We start from the raw sequence: 21,930 nt of genomic DNA on the forward strand, positions 1-21,930 counted from the left end.
GACGGTTATGGAGAAGTTCACTGAACACAGCAGTCCTTTACCAGGGATTCACTGAACGCAGCAGCCCTTTACCAGGGATTCACTGAACGCAGTAGCCCTTTCCCAGGGAATCACTGAACACAGCGGCCCTTTCCCAGGGATTCACTGAACGCAGCAGCCCTTTCCCAGGGATTCACTGAACACAGCAGTCCTTTACCAGGGATTCACTGAACACAGCAGCTATTTACCAGGGATTCACTGAACATAGCAGCCCTTTCCCAGGGATTCACTGAACATAGCAGCCCTTTCCCAGGGATTCACTGAACGCAGCAGCCCTTTACCAGGGATTCATTGAACACAGCAGCCCTTTCCCAGGGATTCACTGAACACAGCAGCCCTTTACCAGGGATTCACTGAACACAGCAGCCCTTTCCCAGGCTTTGTCTGGGACGCTGGAGCGTCCGCAGGTCACCTGCTGTTAGTGCTCTCATTAGAGCAGCTAGTGGAGCTCAAACAAGCCCCATCACACCCTCCAGCCTCATAAAGGTGCCTCCAAAACTTCCTCTAAATGTCTACCATCTGAAAGTGACATTAAAGGCGCGAGCCCGAGATCAAAGGCGCACTTGTGGTGGGCAGAGGAGAAGAGTGACATCAGAGGGTTTGAGATGGCCGACAGGTAAACACCTGAGTCAGCGGCACTGTGAAACCAGGGTGTTACTTTATTTGGGGTCACTCTAGGTCTAGTGCACAGCTGCGCAATTTAACAGCTGGTTGGTAAACATTTAAAAGTAGATTTTGATAAAGTAAATATTTATACAGATAGACCATAAGACTACAGTTTGTTTTTTTTGCGTTTTTAAAAAATGCCAGTTCACAGGGTGGACTGTCAAGCTACACAAAGATTTTATCACCTATTCCTTTAACACTGTGTCATTTTAGTATATAAGGTAATCATATTTTTAAAGCTTCATTAAGCTTTTCTAATGCTATTGTTTTTATGAATATATTCTGTGGATGGCAGGAATTTGACAAATCACAGAAGTGACCCCTTCCAAAGGTCAGTCTTCCTCCTCTGTTGTGGGAGTCATTGTATTTGTATTTCTGTGAGGCATGTCTATGGATCAGCTGAGAAACAGTAGACTTTGCGGTGTTTCTGTGGGGTGTCGCTCTGTTAAGATCTACGAGGTCTTTGCTCCAGGAGGCCTGGACTTTGCAGGCAGGCAGCTATGTACCTTTAATCAGCTGTGCCAATTATGCAGAATCAATGACTTCTTGTGGTGTCCTTTGTTCCCCTTGATATGGCCTTCAGGATGCTGCAGGCAAGGTTCTGGACCACTGGACTATCATGTCCCGGAAGGAGGAGATCATTACCCTGCAGCAGTTCCTGCGTTTCGGGGAGACCAAATCCATCGTGGAGCTCATGGCCATCCAGGAGAAGGAAGGCCAGGCCATCTCAGTGCCCTCATCCAAGACTGACTCTGACATCAGGACTTTCATCGAGAGCAACAACCGCTCTCGTAGCCCCAGCCTGCTGACGCGCCTCGAGAACAGCAGTCCCTCCACTATACACCACTTTGAGAACATCCCCAACAGCCTGGCCTTCCTGCTTCGTTTCCAGTACATCAACCCAGTGTCTGCCCCCATGCTGGGCCTGCCCCCAGATGGGCTCAGGCTGGAGCAGCCAGGTCACAGGCCACGGGAGTCCAGTCTGCCAAACCCAAGCGACCCCAACGAGAGCAGTGAGTCGGAGGTGTCTCTCTCGCCGTTCCACAATGGGCAAAGCCCAGGCCTGGGGGGCACCGGTGTCACCGTGGCGATCGAGCCTAAGCCTGAGCCTGCTAGCGTAACAACCATCTCCCCGACCCCCACCTCCCAGCAGCCTCAACAGCAGCAAGCACCAATGCAGCAGCAGCAGCCGGCTGGACTGAGTGAGCAACATGCATTTGTCAAGAGTGTGCAAGCCAAGAGCATCATTACCTCGTCCTTCTCCTCCAAGATGCACCGCATGCGGCGCATGGGTTCTACCTCCCGCAAGGGCCGAGTTTGCTGCAATGCATGCGGCAAGACCTTCTATGACAAGGGCACCCTGAAGATCCACTACAATGCTGTGCACCTGAAGGTCAAGCACCGCTGCACTATCGAGGGCTGCAACATGGTGTTCAGCTCCCTGCGCAGCCGCAACCAGCACAGCGCCATCCCTAACCCCGACTACACATGCCCATGCTGAGGACCTCATCTGCTCCTTGAAATCAGTCCAGCCAGTACAACCAGTACCCCCATTCTATCGTGCGCTGTTGTCCCCTGGGGATCTTGGCAGTTCACCGGTCTCCCTGCCCACCAGCCCCATACTCCCTCCGGCATCTAACAACACGTCTCTCATCGAGCAGCAGGCCTCGGCCCCTGGCTCCCACAATCCTCTAGTGGCAGAGGTAGGGCTTGTCAGCCACAAGCTGCCTGGTACTGGCATCCAGGAACATTCTGTTGACCCCACACCCAAGAAGAAGCCCCGCAAATCCAGCATGCCAGTGAAAATTGAGGAGGAGGTCATCAGCGTGGCTGATGTGTTCGACGACAAAGAGGAGGAGGAGGAGGAGGAAGGGGGCAGGGTCCTGAATGGAATGACTACCACCCAGGGATGCCACCATCCACATTCCCACCATTAAAACAACGGCAACCACAGTGGGGGCAGCAGCCAAGCATCTCCCAGCCGGGATGAGGTGAGCCCTGGGCTGGCACTGAGGAGCATTCTCCAGCTGGAGCAGGATGAAGCTCGGACTACCAGCAAGAGGTGGAGGGGGCCAGCGAAGGGGAGGGTGGCTCAAACAGGGCAGACTGGATGAGGGGTGGTGCCATGGAGGTCCTGTGCATGCTGTGCCACAAACCATACAGCTGCAAGGGCACTCGCTTCAAGACGGTACATCTGCGCCAGATGCAGCGCCGCAAGGTTCTGGGCTGCAGCCTCACATTCTCCTCGACGCGGAGCTGCAACCAGCACAGCCAGAAACCCAGCCTGCGCCGGCACGTGGCCGAATGACTGCCCCCCACCCCCAGGCCTCTTACTTTCACACTGTACTTGTGGAAGTCTCTAGAGATGCTTGGATGGGTAGCTCTGCTGCTGCTGTGTCCCTGTGGCCCCAACACGTCCTGCCGCTTCTCCAAAGAAACTGTTCGGACTCTTCTTTTGTGACTGTTGCTCGCAGAAATGGTAGTAATAAGAAGAGAGCCTTCTCAGTGTATTAGTGTAATAATAGCTTTTAAATGACCCGTTAACAGAGCATGACAGCCTCATCTGTGCAGATCAGCAGAGTAATATTAATCTCTGCTTTTAGCTCTAGTAAGAGCAGCCCAAGTGCTGTCCAAGGTATTGTTCAGAGAGAGATCTCTGGGGAGTTCCCAGGGAGTGATCTCTGGGGTATCATCCAGAGTGTGATATCCAAGCTTAGTTGTTACTTCATTAATGTTCCCTCCAGAAGTTAAGATTTCTGTATCTCTCTATTATTTACATTTTAATGCTTCATTTAAGGTGATCCAGGTGCTTTCTGAAGACTGCATAAATCAAGCATGTATTTGAACAACTGAAGTGTATTTCAGTCTGGGGACACAAGCGTAAGGTACGAGTTTTAAGTCTTGGCTGCTCTCCAGAAAATCTGGCCACAAGTCACTTTGGGTCCTCACTTAGTGTTCTGTACCGTCACTAGTGGTGCTTAAGTATGGGTAGCCACTGGAGACAAACTTCACCAGATCATTCAGCGTTTGGATATACGTTGTATCTGTATGAATTTTGGTGTCGGACTGCAGCAGTAACTTGATGCCAGTCATTATCATGGCCACCTGCTTGCTGCGTATGAAGGTGCAGGTGCCGCATGAGGCTGCTGCAGTGACGTCCCCGCTGTTATGAGTGCAGCTGTGCGAAGTGGAACTGAAGCCCAGCCCCCCCCCCCCCCCTCATACTTAATACTCCTGTCTTGTGAAATAAAGCGATTCTTACAAAAACCAGCGGCAGTGATCATGGCAATCATAGGAGGCAGTCACATGATCATGTCAGTCATAGGAGGCAGTAATGTGATCATACCAAAGGGGGCAGTTACACAATCGAGCCAGTCACATGATCACACCACTCTCTGGAGGCAGTCACATGATCATTCCAAACATTGGAAGCAGTCATATGATTGCACCAAACACAGGGAGAAGGGTCTAGCTGCAGACGCCTGTAGAGTGGAGCTCCACCGGAAATACGTCATCTCCACAGGAAACACGTGACTCAACTCTGTGTTACAGCGAATAAACACTAAGTTCACTAACCTTAACCTTAACCCTAACCCTAACCAGAGTACGCCCTTAAAGATCACGTGTTTCCTGTGGAGGTGACGTATTTTCGGTGGAGCTCCACTCTATAGGCATTTGCAGCTGGACCCTTCTCAACATTGGAAGCAGTCATATGATCCCACCAAACACAGGAGGCAGTTGTGCAATCATGCCATTCAAAGGAGGCAGTCACATGATCACAGGAGGCAGTCACATGGTCACAGGAGGCAGTCACATGATCACAGGAGGCAGTCACATGATCACAGGAGGCAGTCATATGATCGCAGCAAACGCAGGAGGAATTTGTGCAATTATACCCTTCATTTGAGCAAGTCATATGACCGCAGGAGGCATCACATGATCATGTCAATCAAATCAGGGTCACATGATCGCCCCAAACACAGGAGGTATTCACAAAACAGGCCAGTTCCAGGAGGCAGTGACATGAACATGCTAACCACAGAGCTGACACTGAAAAGACTCCCTTGTCAAATATTTATTTAAAGGCTTGAGGACACCAACAGTGATTCTACTTTAAACTTTAATTCGCTTACTTTAATTAAAGTGTGGTAGAAAAATTACTACTACAACTACTTTATTAAGTTATAACTCTTTAATGCATATAACACGTGTCCAAGGTATTTAACCCTTTGTGATACCAGCTGCAGCTTTTCTTTGCTCAAAACCGTAACGAAAAGGAAAAAGAAAATCCAAGAGAAGACATGGGACCCAAGCTTACCAGATAATTAAAGAATTTAATAAGAATAAAAGAAAAAGAATGCTACACTACATATATAACACATGGTTGTCAGTAGTCAGTAGTGCAGGCATGCCATGTTCATGTAGTGTAGAATAAATACAGAAAACGAAAATCAAATACAAAACAAAACCATAACAAAAACAAAACAAATGACAATGTGCAACAGGCGCCTGAGCACGAACCCTATTTTCCCCAAAGCCTGGCCATTTTAAAAGGGAACAAATCAGCTGCAGCCTTAACAAGCATCAGGTGTAACTGTCTCGCAGATACTCGGAGTCATGACAATGAAAATTGCCAACACTTGATGACCATCAGTCCACAACCCACACTCAAGGTTGTCACGCTAGGTGACTCTGTGTAGCCCTGGGGCATCACTGTCCAAGTCCACCTCTTCCCCTGAAAGGTGAAGGCGAACCAGTACTGGGAATCTGGATCTACTGGGAAAGAAAAGAAAGCATTAGCCAAGTCAATGACAGAGAACCATTTAGCCTCCGCTGGTATGGAAGCCAGAATTGTAATTGGTTTAGGTACAATAGGAGCTCTGGGGTGTATGGCTGCATTTACACCCCTCAAATCCTGTACAAACCTCCAAGTACCATTTGCCTTTTTCACAGGTAAGATAGGAGAATTAAGTGGAGAATAGGCTATTTCCTTAATAGCCCCCCTTTTCACCAGATCTGCATGTACTTCTCTCACTCCCTCCTCTGCTTCTCTAGATAAGGGATACTGGGCCTTGTGAGGCTGAGAGTCAGACTTGAGGTGGACCACCAAAGGCTCAGCTGACAGCACTCGGCCAAAATCATTTTTCCCTTTTGCCCACAAGCAATCTGGTACCTCCCCTAACCAGTCTGGCAGAGGATCAACAACTTTCTCTTTATCTCCTTTTACATCCCCCTTTCTCTGTACCTACACCACAGCGTGGAGAAAGTCTTCCTGTTTCACATAAGGCTGTGGCATCAGTCCCACTGCCCCCCCCCCTTCTTCAGCATCAGGGGCAGGAGGCTCAGCTCTCCCCAAAGGAGGAGGGACATAGGCAGGAGGATGAGGTGCAGGTGACGGTGGTGGAGAAGGGGACACTTCAGGCAGGACCGGACACAGGAGATCTGAATTAGGCTTTTTCCTCTCCTCAGCACCAGCTTCAGGCAGAGAAACAGCAGCAGTCGGATCGGCCCCCTTTCCTCTCTGCTAACTTTACCTCTCCGCTGCCCCACTCTAGCTTTCCAATCTCTCTTCAGAGTATTACTGATAGTAATATTCTAGCCTGCACATTCCCTTACCACAATAACCATTTCCCCTGCTTTCCAGCATTGTTTCACAACATTCTAGCTGCAGTATGTTTAGAGTGCCCTCCTTTGGTCATCTACCCCCAGTCAGACGATGTGTTACAAGCCTTCTTTAGTCTCAGGCCAGTCACCCGTTCCATTATTTGCCTTGGGGATGGTTTTCCCTTATCCCCTTTACCACGTTTGCTCATTATTTACCCTTTAACAAACGGTGTTGAACACAGGACCTAAAATATCTGTTCTCGCCCTGATACACACCCCCCTTCTCAAGGTAGCTGCCGTCTGTATAAAGCACGCAGCTGCTAGGTGGTCACTAAACTAAACAAGACACCTTGTTACTTGGTGACGACAGAATCATAAAAGAACTAAGTATTATTCCAAAAGGAGTGAAGGAGAGTGATTGTACTCAACCATATTGATCCAGCCAAGCATCTCAGGATCACACTACCTCCAAGGTGCAACCACAATGAACAGAGATTTTACTACTGTGACGTATGTAGGAAACATCTAAAATACATGGAGGATAATCCATGGAGTTCATTCTTCTTGTGAACAGAGACAGGCAGTGCGGCTGGGAAATGGTTAGATGTAAAAATGGAAAACAGAGAGAGCAAATGGCGGAACGTGTGCGTGACCTCATCCCAAACCCCTCGTCAGAGCCCGGCAGACGGGCAATGACCCCAGCAAGGTGCGGAGTCCCGCTTAATTAAAAAGCCGCAAGATCAGTTAGCCGCAAACACCGTAGGAAATCAGATGTTAAACGCTGCCTACAGTTATCACGTACATTTCCTGATAAACAGCAAAGAGGCAGGTTAATCAACCTCAGAACCTTTTTAAGCTGCAGATAAGGAATAACTGTCGAGCAGGATGTGCCTTCACAGTCCACACTGTGTGCAGAGCGGTGACCTCACACCATGCAGGGGAGCTGAACTTCATTTCATCCTCTTTCTGTCTGATTTGTTTTGTAATCCTTTCAGTGACGTGACCCTTTTATCCTGTCCTCGAAATTTTATTATACACACAAGAGTGAGCCAGGAGGCTTCTAACCAGGCCCCTTAAGACAGGGCTCTTTCAGGTTTCAGTAAGTAAAATTTAAGACCTTTTTAAGACCTTTTAAGACCATTATGAGAAAAATTTAAGACCAGCACGACGCATTACTAGAAACATTCGAATGATACCAGAAATTCTCATATTTTATGTCACTCATATCCTTAGCCCAACATCCACATATCATATGTGTTTACAAAGTGCGTTTTAATAAGTTCACATGTGTTTAAAGCATGTGGGAGTGGTATTTTAAGGCTTAAACTATAAGAAGTTTATGTATATGGTCTTTCTATATCGCGGATTTTCACCTACCGCTGATGGATCTGGAACGTAGGCGGGGGATCCAGACCCATCAGCCATAGGTGAAAATCCGCGATATAAAAATGTCCACACTACGCTTGCTAGGGGGCAGCCCCTGAAATGCCCTTGGGCGAGGCGCTTGGGCCCCTGAAATGCCCTTGGGCCCCTGAAATGCCCTTGGGCGAGGCGCTTGGGCCCCTGAAATGCCCTTGGGCGAGGTGCTTGGCCCCCTGAAATGTCCTTGGGGGAGGCACCTGGCCCCCTGAAATGCCCTTGGGCGAGGTGCTTGGCCCCCTGAAATGGCCTTGGGCCCCTGGAATGCCCTTGGGCGAGGCGCTTGGCCCCCTGAAATGCCCTTGGGAGAGGTGCTTGGTCCCCTGAAATGCCCTTGGGCGAGGTGCTTGGTCCCCTGAAATGCCCTTGGGCGAGGCCCTTGGTCCCCTGAAATGCCCTTGGGCCCCTGAAATGCCCTTGGGCGAGGCGCTTGGCCCCCTGAAATGCCCTTGGGTGAGGTGCTTGGGCCCCTGAAATGCCCTTGGGCGAGGAGCTTGGCCCCCTGAAATGCCCTTGGGCGAGGCGCTTGGCCCCCTGAAATGCCCTCGGGAGAGGCGCTTGGGCCCCTGAAATGCCCTTGAGCGAGGCGCTTGGCCCCCTGAAATGCCCTTGGGCGAGGCGCTTGGCCCCCTGAAATGCCCTCGGGAGAGGCGCTTGGGCCCCTGAAATGCCCTTGAGCGAGGCGCTTGGCCCCCTGAAATGCCCTTGGGCGAGGTGCTTGGCCCCCTGAAATGCCCTTGGGCGAGGCGCTTGGCCCCCTGAAATGCCCTTGAGCAAGGCGCTTGGTCCCCTGAAATGCCCTTGGGCCCCTGAAATGCCCAGATAAATGGCTGACCCTGCGCTTAGACCCCAATCTCTCAGCTGCATACTTGTGCGTCTTAAGAGTCAACAAGTTGGGATATGTGGGGGGGGGGGGGAAGAAATATATCTGTACTATGTGCAAAAATGAAGCATAATTACATTCATTAAAGAAGTGTACATTGCCCATCTAAAGTATGCCAGTCTGTATTCACAATTTGTACCTGTAGAGCATTATAGATGCATGGAGTTCCCTAAACGTAGTGGGACATGGATACAAACTCATAATAATAATACAACGTCAAATGTCAATCTAAATGTTACTATTCATATTTGATTAAGTGTTTCATAGTCTTCAGTGCATCATGTATAATAATCAAGCAATAATTGACTCAAGGACCCCTCATCCATGTCCCTGATTCTCACCGGCCCCCCATCTCTGTGCCTGATTCTCACCGTCCCCCTCGTCTCTGTGCCTGATTCTCTGACTCTCACCGTCCCCCCCGTCCCTGATTCTCACCATCCCCTCGTCTCTGTGCCTGATTCTCACCGTCCCCCTCGTCTCTGTGCCTGATTCTCACCGTCCCCCTCGTCTCTGTGCCTGATTCTCACCGTCCCCCCATCCCTGTGCCTGATTCTCACCGTCCCCCCCATCCCTGATTCTCACCGCCTCCCCACCGTCCCTGTGCCTGATTCTCACTGTCCCCCCCCCCCCGTGCCTGATTCTCACCGCCCCCCCGTGCCTGATTCTCACCGCCCCCCCCCCCGGCTCTGTGCCTGATTCTCACCGTCCCCCCATCCCTGTGCCTGATTCTCACCGTCCCCCCATCCCTGTGCCTGATTCTCACCGTCCCCCCCGTCCCTGATTCTCACCGCCTCCCCACCGTCCCTGTGCCTGATTCTCACTGCCCCCCCGTGCCTGATTCTCACTACCCCCCCCCCCGTGCCTGATTCTCACCGCCCCCCCCGTGCCTGATTCTCACCGCCCCCCCCCCCCCCGTCCCGTGCCTGATTCTCACCCCCCCTCGTCTCTGTGCCTGATTCTCACCGTCCCCCCATCCCTGTGCCTGATTCTCACCGTCCCCCCGTCCCTGATTCTCACCGCCTCCCCACCGTCCCTGTGCCTGATTCTCACTGCCCCCCCCCGTGCCTGATTCTCACCGCCCCCCCCCCTCGTCTCTGTGCCTGATTCTCACCGTCCCCCCATCCCTGTGCCTGATTCTCACCGTCCCCCCCGTCCCTGATTCTCACCGCCTCCCCACCGTCCCTGTGCCTGATTCTCACTGCCCCCCCCCCCCGTGCCTGATTCTCACCGCCCCCCCGTGCCTGATTCTCACTGCCCCCCCCCCTCGTCTCTGTGCCTGATTCTCACCGTCCCCCCATCCCTGTGCCTGATTCTCACCGTCCCCCCCGTCCCTGATTCTCACCGCCTCCCCACCGTCCCTGTGCCTGATTCTCACTGCCCCCCCCCCCCGTGCCTGATTCTCACTGCCCCCCCCCGTGCCTGATTCTCACCGCCCCCCCCCCCCCGTCCCGTGCCTGATTCTCACCGCCCCCCCCCCCGTCCCGTGCCTGATTCTCACCCCCCCTCGTCTCTGTGCCTGATTCTCACCGTCCCCCCATCCCTGTGCCTGATTCTCACCGTCCCCCCGTCCCTGATTCTCACCGCCTCCCCACCGTCCCTGTGCCTGATTCTCACTGCCCCCCCCCGTGCCTGATTCTCACCGCCCCCCCATCCCTGTGCCTGATTCTCACCGTCCCCCCGTCCCGTGCCTGATTCTCACCCCCCCTCGTCTCTGTGCCTGATTCTCACCGCCCCCCCCCCCCTCGTCTCTGTGCCTGATTCTCACCGCCCCCCCATCCCTGTGCCTGATTCTCACCACCCCCCCCCGTCCCTGATTCTCACCCCCCCATCTCTGATTCTCACCGCCCCCCCCCCTAGTCTCTGTGCCTGATTCTCACCGTCCCCCCATCCCGTGCCTGATTCTCACCCCCCCGTCCCCGATTCTCACCGCCCCCCCCCTGTGCCTGATTCTCACCGTCCCCCCCCCTCGTCTCCGTGCCTGATTCTCACCGCCCCCCCCGTCCCCGTGCCTGATTCTCACCGCCCCCCCATCTCTGTGCCTGATTCTCACCGTCCCCTCCGTCCCTGTGCCTGATTCTCACCGTCCCCTCCGTCCCTGTGCCTGATTCTCACCGTCCCCTCCGTCCCTGTGCCTGATTCTCACCACCCCCCCCCCATCTCTGTGCCTGATTCTCACCGTCCCCCCCCCATCTCTGTGCCTGATTCTCACCGTCCCCCCCATCTCTGTGCTTGACTCTCACCGTCCCTTCATCTCTGTGCTTGACTCCCACCATCCACTGGTCCATGCGCCTGACTCTCACTGTCCCCCATCACGATGAAGCACTCACTCTACATGCTTCTGATGACACGCATTAGTGCAGGAAGCAAAGCCACGAGTCAAAATGCCTTCCACAGTGTCAGCATTTCTGCCAAATTAAAATGACTCTCGAGGGACGTGGAGAGAGTGAGGCAGGCCGGCTACACGCACCCCCCCCCCCCTGCTCTGGGGCACCTCAGCACAGGGGAGGACAGCCCGACAGTCCACACCCCCACCCCTCATCATGCACTCCATGAGACAGCCATGCAAGGCAGGGAGACGCAGAGAGGAGGCAAATAAAATTACCTTTAGTTGTGGAAATCCTGTAGTTGCCACTCTTCCCTGTTAAGTGTATTACCTTGGTATCTGCTGCAGTTGATTTCATCTGTTGCTAAGCGTAAACCTTGTATTGATTAAGTTTTACTTTTTTTTTTCTTTCTTGAAGTGCCCAGCCCAGCATTTCCCCTCCCAAACTTCTGCCTGTAAAGTTGCTCCTGAAACTGATTTTGTTGATAAAATGACATTTATCTCCACAAACCGCAGGACTGTAACCCTTAAGAACTTAAACAGCTAAACAAACACAGCAGTGTTGGTTATGTTGATGGTATTCGCGGAGATTCGTACTATTACTTTGCAAAATGTATTGGTTTAGTTGCATAAGTATATGTATATATTAATTTTACCATTTACTCATACTAACCCTGCCACTACAGTCTCAGTCATTTCTTAGGTGGTTTAAAAAAAAAAAAAAAAAAAACACCCCACCAAATTTTGCTAAACGGATACAACAGTCACCCCCCCCTCCCCCGAATAAGATTAAGAACCGCGGCTCTATAAGCTCCCTGCAGCCCTGCGTGGGACAAGCGGGTTCAGCAAGCAGGCCAGCGCATGGGCTCTGCTAAGAGAAACAGTAAAGCCCCGAAAATGCAGGGTATTCTATTCTGTTAGAAGAGCAGCTAAAAAAGGCAGAAAGGGCTTTGGGATACATCTTTATTTTCCTGAAACGGGTCTGACACTACAGACATATAGAGTGTGCTTTGTGACAATATTCAATATATTATAACTTAAATTGTAAATGATTATTTAAATAATCAATTAAATTGTTCTTAAACAAAATCATAGTGGCAAAATAAAAGTACAGCAATGCACATCTTAACCACAGACAGGCTGTAAATCCCTAGTGCTTCATTGTGTCCTCAGCATAATCCAAAAGGATAATTAATCACTTAAGCCTCTGCAAGCTGCGGAAGGTGTTTCAGTTTATTTTCCCCAAAGGGCCGAAGCTGCCACAGCTATGTAACGGTGTCAGCAGGGGTCATTTTCCGGCTGTTTGGGAGACTTCTCCTTCCATCCGAACATCACTGTTCGTGTCTCTGTAGTGATGAGACAAAGGGTGAAGTTATAAACGCAAACGGAGCGCTGACAGCAGCACCCACAGAGAGCCCGGCCCGGCTGGGAAGCACCTCGGCGCTCGGGTCCATACGAAGCACATCGCATCCTGATAAACGCAGCACATCCGCCCAACTTGACGTAAATTAAATCATAACTCGAGTGAAAAAGGGGGAGCGAAGTGGCAGGTGTAGCAGGCCTGCCGGCGGAGTGAGAGCTGCGCGTTAATCTGTCCGTGGGGGCCGTTTTAATGAGGATGTAGAGAAGCAGCCCTCTTCGGCGTGTTTAGCGTTACAGCTCCGAGATTCGGGAGGATGCGAGCGGCAGCCGGAGCGTTTAACGTGAAATCAGACACATGAAGGGGGCTGCCCACTCAGCAGCTCCGGCGCGCCGCGGCGGCCGCGGGCGGGACGGACCGACGGGCGCGCGTGCCCCCCACGGCATGCAGAAGCGTGGCCCCCAGCTCGCGGCGCGACAAACAGCCCCCCTGTGATCAATTTTTAATGCCGCGGCTGTTACCTTTGAGAGGCGTCCAGGCTTCGCAGCGGCGGCAGCTGCTGGTGCTGATTATCGCTGACTCCTCACAAAACAAAGTGTTGAGCTTCGTGAAGTTGAAGCACTCCGGCCCAGCCCGCTTTACGAGCGGCACGAGAATGTCACGCAAACCCAGCGCGCGCCTCCCATCTCCACCCCAATCCGGGTCTTGCAGGTGTTCTAGGTAGTCTGTCGAGCTGTTACCGGTTTGATTCACTGCACCGCAACTCAATGCTCCCAATCGGGCTGGTTTTATTCTGTGGAAAAGATGAATACTTCAAAAACACAGCACTGTTTGGCTCGCTTACGCGGGCATTTCCAAACTGAGAAAAACGTAAAGCAATAACAATTGTAAGTCAATTACAATATATGTACCTGTGAAAAAGATGAATACTTCAAAAACACAGCACTGTTTGGTTCTGGAAATACAAAAACACTCGCTTTATCGCACCTCACAAATCTTTATTCATACATAAACTCAACCAGGTACATATACTTTAAAAACAAAATTGTCGTTAAAAGTAAATAATTTTCTAAAATGAGAGAGACGATTATAACCACAGCCTACCGCTCACGCGGGCATTTCCAAACTGAGGAAAGCGTCAGGTGCGTCAATCTCTTAAAGGCAACCGCCAAATCAATTTTAAAGTCACAGAACACAAAACCAAAACTCACACACACCCACAGCTGACACAGTGGCAAGTGGAAATTTATTAACCACGTTACAGAGCCCGGATTCGGGCCAGAATGGAGGCACTGGGACTGAACCTGGTACGTGCTGGTGTTACGCCCTCTGCCAGGTGGCGGTGCATTTACGGCTGTGTCCGGGCAAACCAATACTGAAGGCAATAAACAGACTTTATGTATATAAAGTATGACATAGGCAAATTACATTAAAACGTAATGTATTATACATACTTCGACCTGCATATTTCTGTATCACACATGTATGTGCACGTGTAAACATATTCGGCCAATAAAGCTGAGTCTGACGTGTACATGCAGTGTAAAACTACAGTATTATTTTTTCAAATGTGATGCGTTTATATTCAAATTTATTAACAAAAACACCAGCAGATGATGTGGCCTGTAAATTTTAAGGGCATCACACTGCTAATATTTACAATAAATCATAAAATATAATGGCATGCAGATGGAAATGGTGACTGTGTGTTTATTCTGTGCTCTGCTCACGGCATCCATGTACATAATGAGCAGAGGTAGCAGAACAAGTCGGGAAAATGCACTTTATGAGATAAATGGAAATGGAAGAAAAATATAGCAAGCAATAGCAGATGATATGAAAAGGAGCAAAGTCGGTGTCAAGCTTTATAGAGCCCATCCTCAGTGTGGTGCCCTGGTTCTCAGGCTGCCTGATTCCCCAGCAGGGTGGTCTCCGTCTCTATCCATTATTTCCTATTTTAAAGGCTGATATTGATCTAAAACTCCCCTATGTGCTACGTTCATATTTATTTGTGCGTTTATTTTGAATGTTTTAATTTCCCAATTTGTATTATTCTGTCATAAAGCTTTCTGCCAAAACCAAAAGCAGGGCTTGAGAAGGGGATTTCGGAGGAATCGAATCGCTGCGATTTGCCATCCATTCGCTTGTGCGCTGGATGCAGATGTGGGTTACATCGCACCCACAGCAGGTGCCTGTGATTCATGTCAGTGCCCGATAACTTCTCATGTCGTGATTGTGTCTGTAAAAAGTTTCATGCAAACTGTGTTGTCTGTGCGTGAGCGAGACACGGGCCCGACCATGTTCACTAACTCGTCGTCTTCTCTTCACAGGTCAGGGATCACAAAACATCTGGGACCTTTTGGGAGGGCAAACCTGGCCCTAAGCGAGGAGTATGGATGGTTTCTTATATTTCGAATCTACGTCCTCAGCTCCCCGGCATCACATCTGCTGCCAGAACTTTTTTTTTCACATCGTCGGGGCAGCCACTGAGAAATGAATGACGCGGTAATGGAAACATGCCTTGAGTGTGGCCTGCCGCGGCCATTCACTATTTCTCAGATAAGGACCGGCGTCTCGACGTGTGTGAGTAAAAATCGGACGAAATCCTAAAGCCTTTTGCTTTAGAAATCGCCTCGACCATGATTGATTTCTCATTCTTGTTTACAGGTGGAGAGAAACCTTCCGGAAGATCAGCGGCAGCTGGTGGCCCATCTGATGTGCCACAGTGTGGAGACCGCTGACTTTTTATGTCACGGCCCCCGACCTCGCCGAGGTCCACAGGGGCAGAGAGTTTCTCCTGCAGGCCCTGGGCCTGAGCATGGGTCCGCGGCATACTCAGGGCTTAATGGCTTTTATCCATGGTTAACCTTGCATTATTAGGTGAGTCTGTCAAACCCAAATGTCTTCCTGCATAGCACAATGAAGCTGAACCACATCCAGGCCAAATGTTGTTCAGAAATCGCCACAGATTCGTAAATCACATCTGGCCCGGCCCACATCTGCACCAGAATCAAAAGGTGACTCAGAGGGCTAAGTCTCTGTGCTCGTGCCCAGGAGGTCCCTGGTTTGAGCCCCTACCCCAGGACCTTGCTCCATCTTGATCTCAATGACACACAGACACACACAGGTGAGAGTCACAGCACCAGCTGTCAGCAGTGTGCCTGCAGTGACCGGAGTCAAGGGCTCTGTTTAGGGGCCCAACAGCAGCAATAGTCTGCTGGCCCCGGGATTCGAACCAACAACCTTCCTATAGAGTCCTAACCCGCTGAACCAGACACCACCCCCTAATAAATAAACAAAAACATCAGAACCAGTCTGGAATGGGGTGTAGATTAAATAAATAACAGATACCATAAAACATAGCCCCACCCCCAACATAGGGCATGATGGGCTTTTTCCCACAACAATATTTTATAATATGCAGGATGCAGTGGGGGTTTTTTTATAGTTGGGGGGGCACTTTTCATGCGTTATTCACAGCATTCTTGGTTAGCATCTCAGACCACAGAAACCATTTAATATGGAGGAAAAGTTTTACTTTACGATGGTGACGGTTACATATGCAGCTTCCATATGCGAATAGAAAAAACAATTTCACAAGACAAAGCAAATTCCAACTACGACAGCAACACACTCTGTGTCACGTAAAAAGTAAATACATCTACACACTTAACTGCCTTAACTCAATATGAAATGCAGTCAACTATGAAAGTAAAAAACAGGGGCAGAGACATGAAGGATCCATGACGGCGAGTGGGAAGGAAAAATACAAAGTTTTTCAGCCTGATTTTAGTGAAGCACAAGCCAGGCAGTTTGGAGGACAGTCTGTTCTCTTCTCCCCAAAGACTGAGAGCTCACGTGTACCTGGGCCAGGTGGCGTTCAGGACGGGGGCAGAGGGGGGACAAACAGAGCGGCACTGGAGTCTATTTGACCAGAGGTCTGGTTTTGTCATCGTCCCCACACTGGTGCGCTTTGTATTTTTTGACCTCAGCCATATACTTAGTCCAAGCATCTCCTTTACCAGCCACAACCTGGAAAATGGAGGAGAGACTGTGGGTAAGTTTGCAGAAACGTATCACACGCTGCCTTTCAGGAGATGTGCAGCGTAATGTCATGGCGAAAAGCTGCTAATACTGTGCTAACCCTGTTTGGAGGAAGAAACTATTTATATGGGTTAGTAAACACCATTCCAATAAACGGCACCATACATCTCTGGAAAAAAAATCTCCTTTTGTAACGCAAACAACAAAAATCAGAATCTCACATATCAATACAAATAAATCATCACTTTCTGCACACAACAGAGAAGTTCTGTCAGTGTCATCAACAGTTTTTACGAGATCCGAAGTGTTTTGCTATATTACTGGTTGAAATTTTTTATAATTGCCCGTTTCATACGACTTTTTAACAACACGAATTATTCATTTAATTTTAAAACAAGACGAGCACCTCTGGCTCCAGTTTCTGCTTCTTGGCTACCATCCCGGTCTTGAGGGCCAATTTGGCGCCGCCTCTCCGCTTGCCCACCTGGGTTGTAGGGGATAAAAGACTGCAACCGTTACAGGAGCCTTTCCAGGTGCACCGATCATGACGGGAACGATCAAAGTCGGCGACCGCAGGCTACACTGACACAGCTACTCAGTGCATCCCCACAGTGTAACCCACTGGCCGGACTGAGTGGCCCGATAACAGGGATTAACGTCTTCATCGGAATGCGCCATTTCCACACCGTAATTTTGTTACAGCCAGGACATTAATGTATTATAGATAAATACAATGCGGCCTGTTAGAAATTAGCTAGGTTCGATGTTTTCTAATGCAATGCTGTTTGATGAGAACCTCTTGCTATTTACTAGGATTAAACATCTTAAGATTTTTCACTGCAAAATAAGACACTAAATTACTCGGCTAACTTTAACTAAATGAATATGGATGCTGCTAGTTTACTGGCTTGTTTTAATCTCTGCGTTATTACTGCCAAACCCCTTACAAAGCTGGTCACGTTAACTGTCTTCTTTTCTTGCGTTGACTGTCCCTCTTCTGCAGATCTCTTTTCGCTCTGCTCTTGCTCCAGTTCTCTTTTCCTTTTTTCCTCCTCCATTTTTTTCTTAAACATCTCCATGAAGCTGCCGTCGTTGGCGAAAGCGTTACCCCCGGGCGCCTTGCAGGGAGCCGGGCTTGAGGGCGAGCCGCCGGGACTGCTGCCGCTTGAATCGCAGCTACTGCTACTCTGACTTGTTTTCGTGTTGCTGCGTTTTGAGTCCATGATGTTTGTTTTAAATATGTCGTATCTTATTTGCAAGTAATAGCGACGCTCCAGCTACTGTTCAGGCGGCGTTCTCCGGCTGTGGGTAACACAGCAATGCGCGACCCCACCCGACCAACTCCACCGTCAGCTTACCTAATGACGTTTTATACAAGCGGATACAAAGTCGCTTTTTGTACCTTTCCGTGTTTGTAGTTAAACAGTCGGGTGACTAAAGATCAGATCGAGCATTCATGTAGATGACTAAATCATACCCAACATGCATGTAACCATCCAGCTACAAGCGTGACTAAATAAGAGATGAAATGGATTGCAGACTCTAAGAATTATTTTTTTTTTTGCACTTTTCACAAAAGTGAAACTAATTTGGATAGACTCAAAGGAAATAATGCTCTGTTATCTTAATTATTTCTGTTAAAGTTTATTGGAAAACCTTTGCAGGCGTCCACCATGTTGCCTTTCGCGGAGTTGCACCTTTGTTGGTTTTATGGAGGAATTTAAACGTCTTGTAGATACAATACTGCCACCTACTGGACTGGAGCCAAATCTGCCAGTCAAACCAAAGGCTCCGTTTCAGGGTTAAATATGTTCCGTTCTTAAAATACCCCAGATAAAATATTTCAAATGCTATGTTCCACCATTCTTCATAGTCCTAAACAATTAGATTGTTAAATGTCTCAACGGATAGAGCGGCTTATTAGTGCACGCACTGAAACTGTAGCACGTCGGAGAGCCAACATGTCGGCGTTTCCGGTTTCCTGATGCCTCCGACTTAAAGGGGCTTTAAGTTTTTTTTTTTGTTTTTTTTTTATAAAAACCCGGTCGGCGTTAAAGATGGCGGCTGCTATGGACGACGAGTTCGAAGATGCACCTGATGTAGAGCCGCTAGAACCGACGCTGAAAAATATAATTGAGCAGAAGTCGCTAAAATGGATCTTCGTGGGAGGAAAAGGCGGCGTTGGGAAGACGACGTGCAGGTAGGGAAGGACGGGGCGGGGATGGGCTGCGCGATGACAGCGGGGACGGCGATTTAGAAAGGGATTACCAAGTAATTGTTTCTGGTACATTGATTTTTAAAGCATAACCATGCAGAATTGAAGTCTTCCCGTTCTGCTTTCCGTAAATGTAGTATGACGTGAGGGAGTATTAAGTGTTACGCAGTTAACAGGTGTACGCCAAGTAACAAATGTGTTTGGTGCCGCCACCGGTGATAGTGTTTTAGGGATATAAACTGTGCCTGAGATTCGGCTCTCGCTTCATATGCTTTACCAAGCGGATGGGAGCCAAGTCCCCCCCCCCAGTGATCTGATGTCCAGAACGCGCGGGGGGGCAGGGGGGTGAAAATTAAGAAAAATACCTTGCGGCAGTGACGTGGCAGCAGACGGGACAGTTGCAGTATGACGGTTGCAGTGTGACATGTCTGCATCAGTGACGTATGCGATGCAGGGCGGCTAGGTACCGGACTTCCCTGGTGCTTCGGAGGCTGGACTTGGCGGCCAGAACTTTAGAGCAAAGAACTTTGCAGTTAATGTTTTCTATACCTTATTCGTGTTTCACTGCACGTTTGTGTTAGGGTATTTCTCTGTATAATTCTGATTGTAACTTGATACCTGATATCAAAGAGAATAAAATACCATGCACCAAGACCTGACCTTTTGTGTAAATATGTTAATGGACCGGTCTTGCCTGCTGAGTATCTGCATGTCATTTGTCGGCATGAGTCATATCCAGGTGATTTTCAGATGTCTTCTAAAGAGCATTTGGTGTGCAAGGTATTGACATGTGGTCTTGTCTGATGGTGTAGCTGCAGTTTGGCGGTCCAGTTGGCTAAGGTGCGGGAGAGTGTGCTCATCATTTCCACAGACCCTGCCCACAACATCTCTGATGCCTTTGACCAGAAGTTCTCCAAGGTGCCCACTAAAGTCAAAGGCTACGATAACCTGTTTGCTATGGTTAGTATTCCAGCTGCATTCTGGGGGAATTTTCCTACTGGGTTTATGTATGAGCTAACTATCCACCATGGCAAGGACAAATATTTTTTAGTATGTTACACATGAATGTTTAGTTTTAAATAAATCATCCTGTCAGCTTAAGTGTTTATAATCAGTTTGTTTGCTGGCGGGATGCATTCATTTTGAGTCATGTGTTGTAGCTGTCATGTGACTGACCTTCCCGGATTGGGCGTTGTGTGCTCGTGCAGGAGATTGACCCCAGTCTCGGGGTGGCGGAACTCCCAGATGAGTTCTTCGAGGAGGACAACATGCTGAGCATGGGCAAGAAGATGATGCAGGAAGCCATGAGTGCTTTCCCGGGCATCGACGAGGCCATGAGCTACGCAGAGGTCATGAGGTTAGGGCTCCTCCTCATGTACGAACCATGACTGATGGCAACAGGAGCCCTTCGCGCTGGCCTTCAGTTTAATGTTGTAAAATAAGATTTGTTTTGTGTGTGTTTTGGGGGGGGGGGGTGGGAGTTTGTTCATGCTTATTTTCTTTGTGCTTTTTTTGTTTGTTTCTGTGTTCCTTGTGTTGTACAGGTTTCCTCTAGGTATTCAGATTTTCTTCAAGACTGTTAACATACAGCTAGGTTAACCTGTGTCTTTAAATCGCCCAGACTCATGGTGCATGTGTGTGTACCCTACAGTGGAGTGGCTAGGCAGCCTTGTGACTTCAGCAAGGCCCCCACCTTGACACTCACCCTGTGTCTCTTGTTAGGTTAGTAAAGGGAATGAACTTCTCAGTGGTGGTGTTCGATACGGCCCCCACCGGGCACACGCTGCGTCTGCTGAACTTCCCGACCATCGTAGAACGGGGGCTGGGCCGCCTCATGCGCATCAAGAACCAAATCAGCCCTTTTATCTCGCAGGTTGGTCACCCTTATATGACATCATGCACTGGCGATGATGTCATGCACACTTTGCTGACCTCACTCTGCCACAGTAATACCTGTGCACAGCAAAGCTGCATTATGGGATTTTATTTTGTTTTTTTTTAAATAACAAAGTCTACCATAATATACCCACCCCTCTCCGCAGATGTGCAACATGCTCGGTCTGGGGGAGATGAATGCCGACCAGCTGGCCTCCAAGCTAGAAGAGACTCTCCCCGTCATCCGCTCCGTCAGCGAGCAGTTCAAGGACCCGGTAAGGGATCCATTATTCTCATGACTGCTGTAGCAAAGACTTCTGGTCCACGTCCCAAGTTACCACTTAACCCACATTTCTGTAGCGAAATATCTGTGTGAAAGCAGCGCTGATCCCTGTAGTGGCGCATTTAAAAACAGCAACAGTTTAAGCACCTGGCCTCCTGCTTGGTTCTCCCCGCAGGACCAGACCACATTCATATGCGTCTGCATCGCCGAGTTCCTCTCCCTCTATGAGACGGAGAGGCTGATCCAGGAGCTGGCCAAGTGCCAGATAGACACGCACAATATCATTGTCAATCAGCTGGTGTTCCCCGACGCCGAGAGACCCTGCAGGATGTGTGAGGCACGCCACAAGATCCAGTCCAAGTACCTGGACCAGGTAGCCCCCCCCCAAATAGGGCAGTGTTTCCCAACCCAGTCCTCGGGGAACCCTGGACAGTCCCTCCCAGTTCCCAGCCAATCGGGAACACCGAATACCTGGTAGGAAGCAAAAACATGGGCTGTCCGGGGTTCCCTGAGGGCTGGATTGGGAAACACTGCATTAGGGTGATCAGTCCTTAACAATGAATATGCTAGTTTTCACCCCCTAATCTGAGACGAGACTTGAACCCTGGTCTCAGTGGTGTGAGGCGACAGTGCTAACCATTGTGCTACCGTGCCACCCACACCTACTTCATTTAAATCAAGTGTGATGAAAAATACTGTTACTGACAAAAATTCATGTAACCATGCGATAAGAACTTTGTAAAATGACCCCTTATGTCGTTCTTAGGTCACAAACTTAAGTTTCAAAAAGTATGTCCCAAAGTAAACCAACAGCAGTATTTTACTGGGCTTAAAAAATACAGCAAATGGTTTATGAAGCGTCCTTTTGTCCATCACTACCAAGCAACCTATTTCTGTTCTCACTTTTTTTTGTTGTTCTGCAGATGGAGGATTTATATGAAGATTTCCACATTATCAAGTTGCCCCTATTGCCCCATGAGGTTCGTGGGGCAGATAAGGTCAACACTTTCTCCCAGCAGCTCCTGGAGCCCCACACCCCTCCCAAAAAGTGACTTACCACCAACACCCCCTCCCTCATCCCCAAGGTGTCACCTCGCTACCGCTGTGATGTCAATGCCTAGGAAAGCACTACGGCAACATGATGTACAAGTGAACAGTTCAGTTCCTTTAGTCGCTCGTTACCCTTCTTTGTATTTTATCTGGATATTTCTCGAGAGGA

The 21,930-nt window shown here is 49.5% G+C and overlaps 2 protein-coding genes, 1 long non-coding RNA gene and 1 pseudogene across 3 annotated transcripts; 2 read left to right on the forward strand and 2 right to left on the reverse strand.

The window, feature by feature from the left end:
- The first annotated feature begins 1,276 nt into the window (after positions 1-1,276).
- LOC140581699 (zinc finger protein basonuclin-2 pseudogene) lies at positions 1,277-3,013 on the forward strand (annotated as a pseudogene).
- An 8,870-nt stretch (positions 3,014-11,883) lies between these two features.
- Positions 11,884-13,499, reverse strand: LOC140581602 (uncharacterized). The gene is made up of 3 exons (XR_011984686.1): positions 13,206-13,499; positions 12,816-13,087; positions 11,884-12,280 (listed from the first exon to the last, which is right to left on the reverse strand). It is a non-coding gene; the product is annotated as an uncharacterized lncRNA (long non-coding RNA).
- Positions 13,500-15,808: 2,309 nt separating this feature from the next.
- On the reverse strand, positions 15,809-18,041 carry LOC111856331 (telomerase RNA component interacting RNase-like). The gene is made up of 3 exons (XM_023836201.2): positions 17,286-18,041; positions 16,745-16,822; positions 15,809-16,326 (listed from the first exon to the last, which is right to left on the reverse strand). Exons 1-3 carry the CDS (start codon positions 17,559-17,561, stop codon positions 16,219-16,221), a joined length of 462 nt encoding a protein of 153 aa, XP_023691969.1. The 5' UTR covers positions 17,562-18,041; the 3' UTR covers positions 15,809-16,218.
- Positions 18,042-18,278: 237 nt separating this feature from the next.
- Positions 18,279-21,803, forward strand: LOC111856330 (ATPase GET3). The gene is made up of 7 exons (XM_023836199.2): positions 18,279-18,538; positions 19,366-19,513; positions 19,762-19,910; positions 20,276-20,426; positions 20,596-20,703; positions 20,887-21,084; positions 21,635-21,803. The coding sequence occupies exons 1-7, from the start codon at positions 18,396-18,398 to the stop codon at positions 21,761-21,763; spliced, it is 1,026 nt and encodes a 341-aa protein (XP_023691967.1). The 5' UTR covers positions 18,279-18,395; the 3' UTR covers positions 21,764-21,803.
- The last annotated feature ends 127 nt before the right edge of the window (positions 21,804-21,930 follow it).

Source organism: Paramormyrops kingsleyae, chromosome 22 (genome assembly GCF_048594095.1).
Source record: "Paramormyrops kingsleyae isolate MSU_618 chromosome 22, PKINGS_0.4, whole genome shotgun sequence".
NCBI lineage: Eukaryota > Metazoa > Chordata > Actinopteri > Osteoglossiformes > Mormyridae > Paramormyrops > Paramormyrops kingsleyae.

What these genes read in the sequence shown, in the direction of transcription:
- LOC111856331 (XM_023836201.2), bottom strand. Translation starts at nt 17,561, where the DNA reads ATGGACTCAAAACGCAGCAACACGAAAACAAGTCAGAGTAGCAGTAGC. An exon ending in CAGTTAACGTGACCAGCTTT is followed by an intron (nt 16,823 to 17,285) that starts GTAAGGGGTTTG and finishes CCTACAACCCAG; the next exon opens with GTGGGCAAGCGGAGAGGCGG. An exon ending in AGCAGAAACTGGAGCCAGAG is followed by an intron (nt 16,327 to 16,744) that starts GTGCTCGTCTTG and finishes TCCATTTTCCAG; the next exon opens with GTTGTGGCTGGTAAAGGAGA.
- LOC111856330 (XM_023836199.2), top strand. Translation starts at nt 18,396, where the DNA reads ATGGCGGCTGCTATGGACGACGAGTTCGAAGATGCACCTGATGTAGAG. An exon ending in AGCTACGCAGAGGTCATGAG is followed by an intron (nt 19,911 to 20,275) that starts GTTAGGGCTCCT and finishes GTCTCTTGTTAG; the next exon opens with GTTAGTAAAGGGAATGAACT. An exon ending in TCAGCCCTTTTATCTCGCAG is followed by an intron (nt 20,427 to 20,595) that starts GTTGGTCACCCT and finishes CCCTCTCCGCAG; the next exon opens with ATGTGCAACATGCTCGGTCT.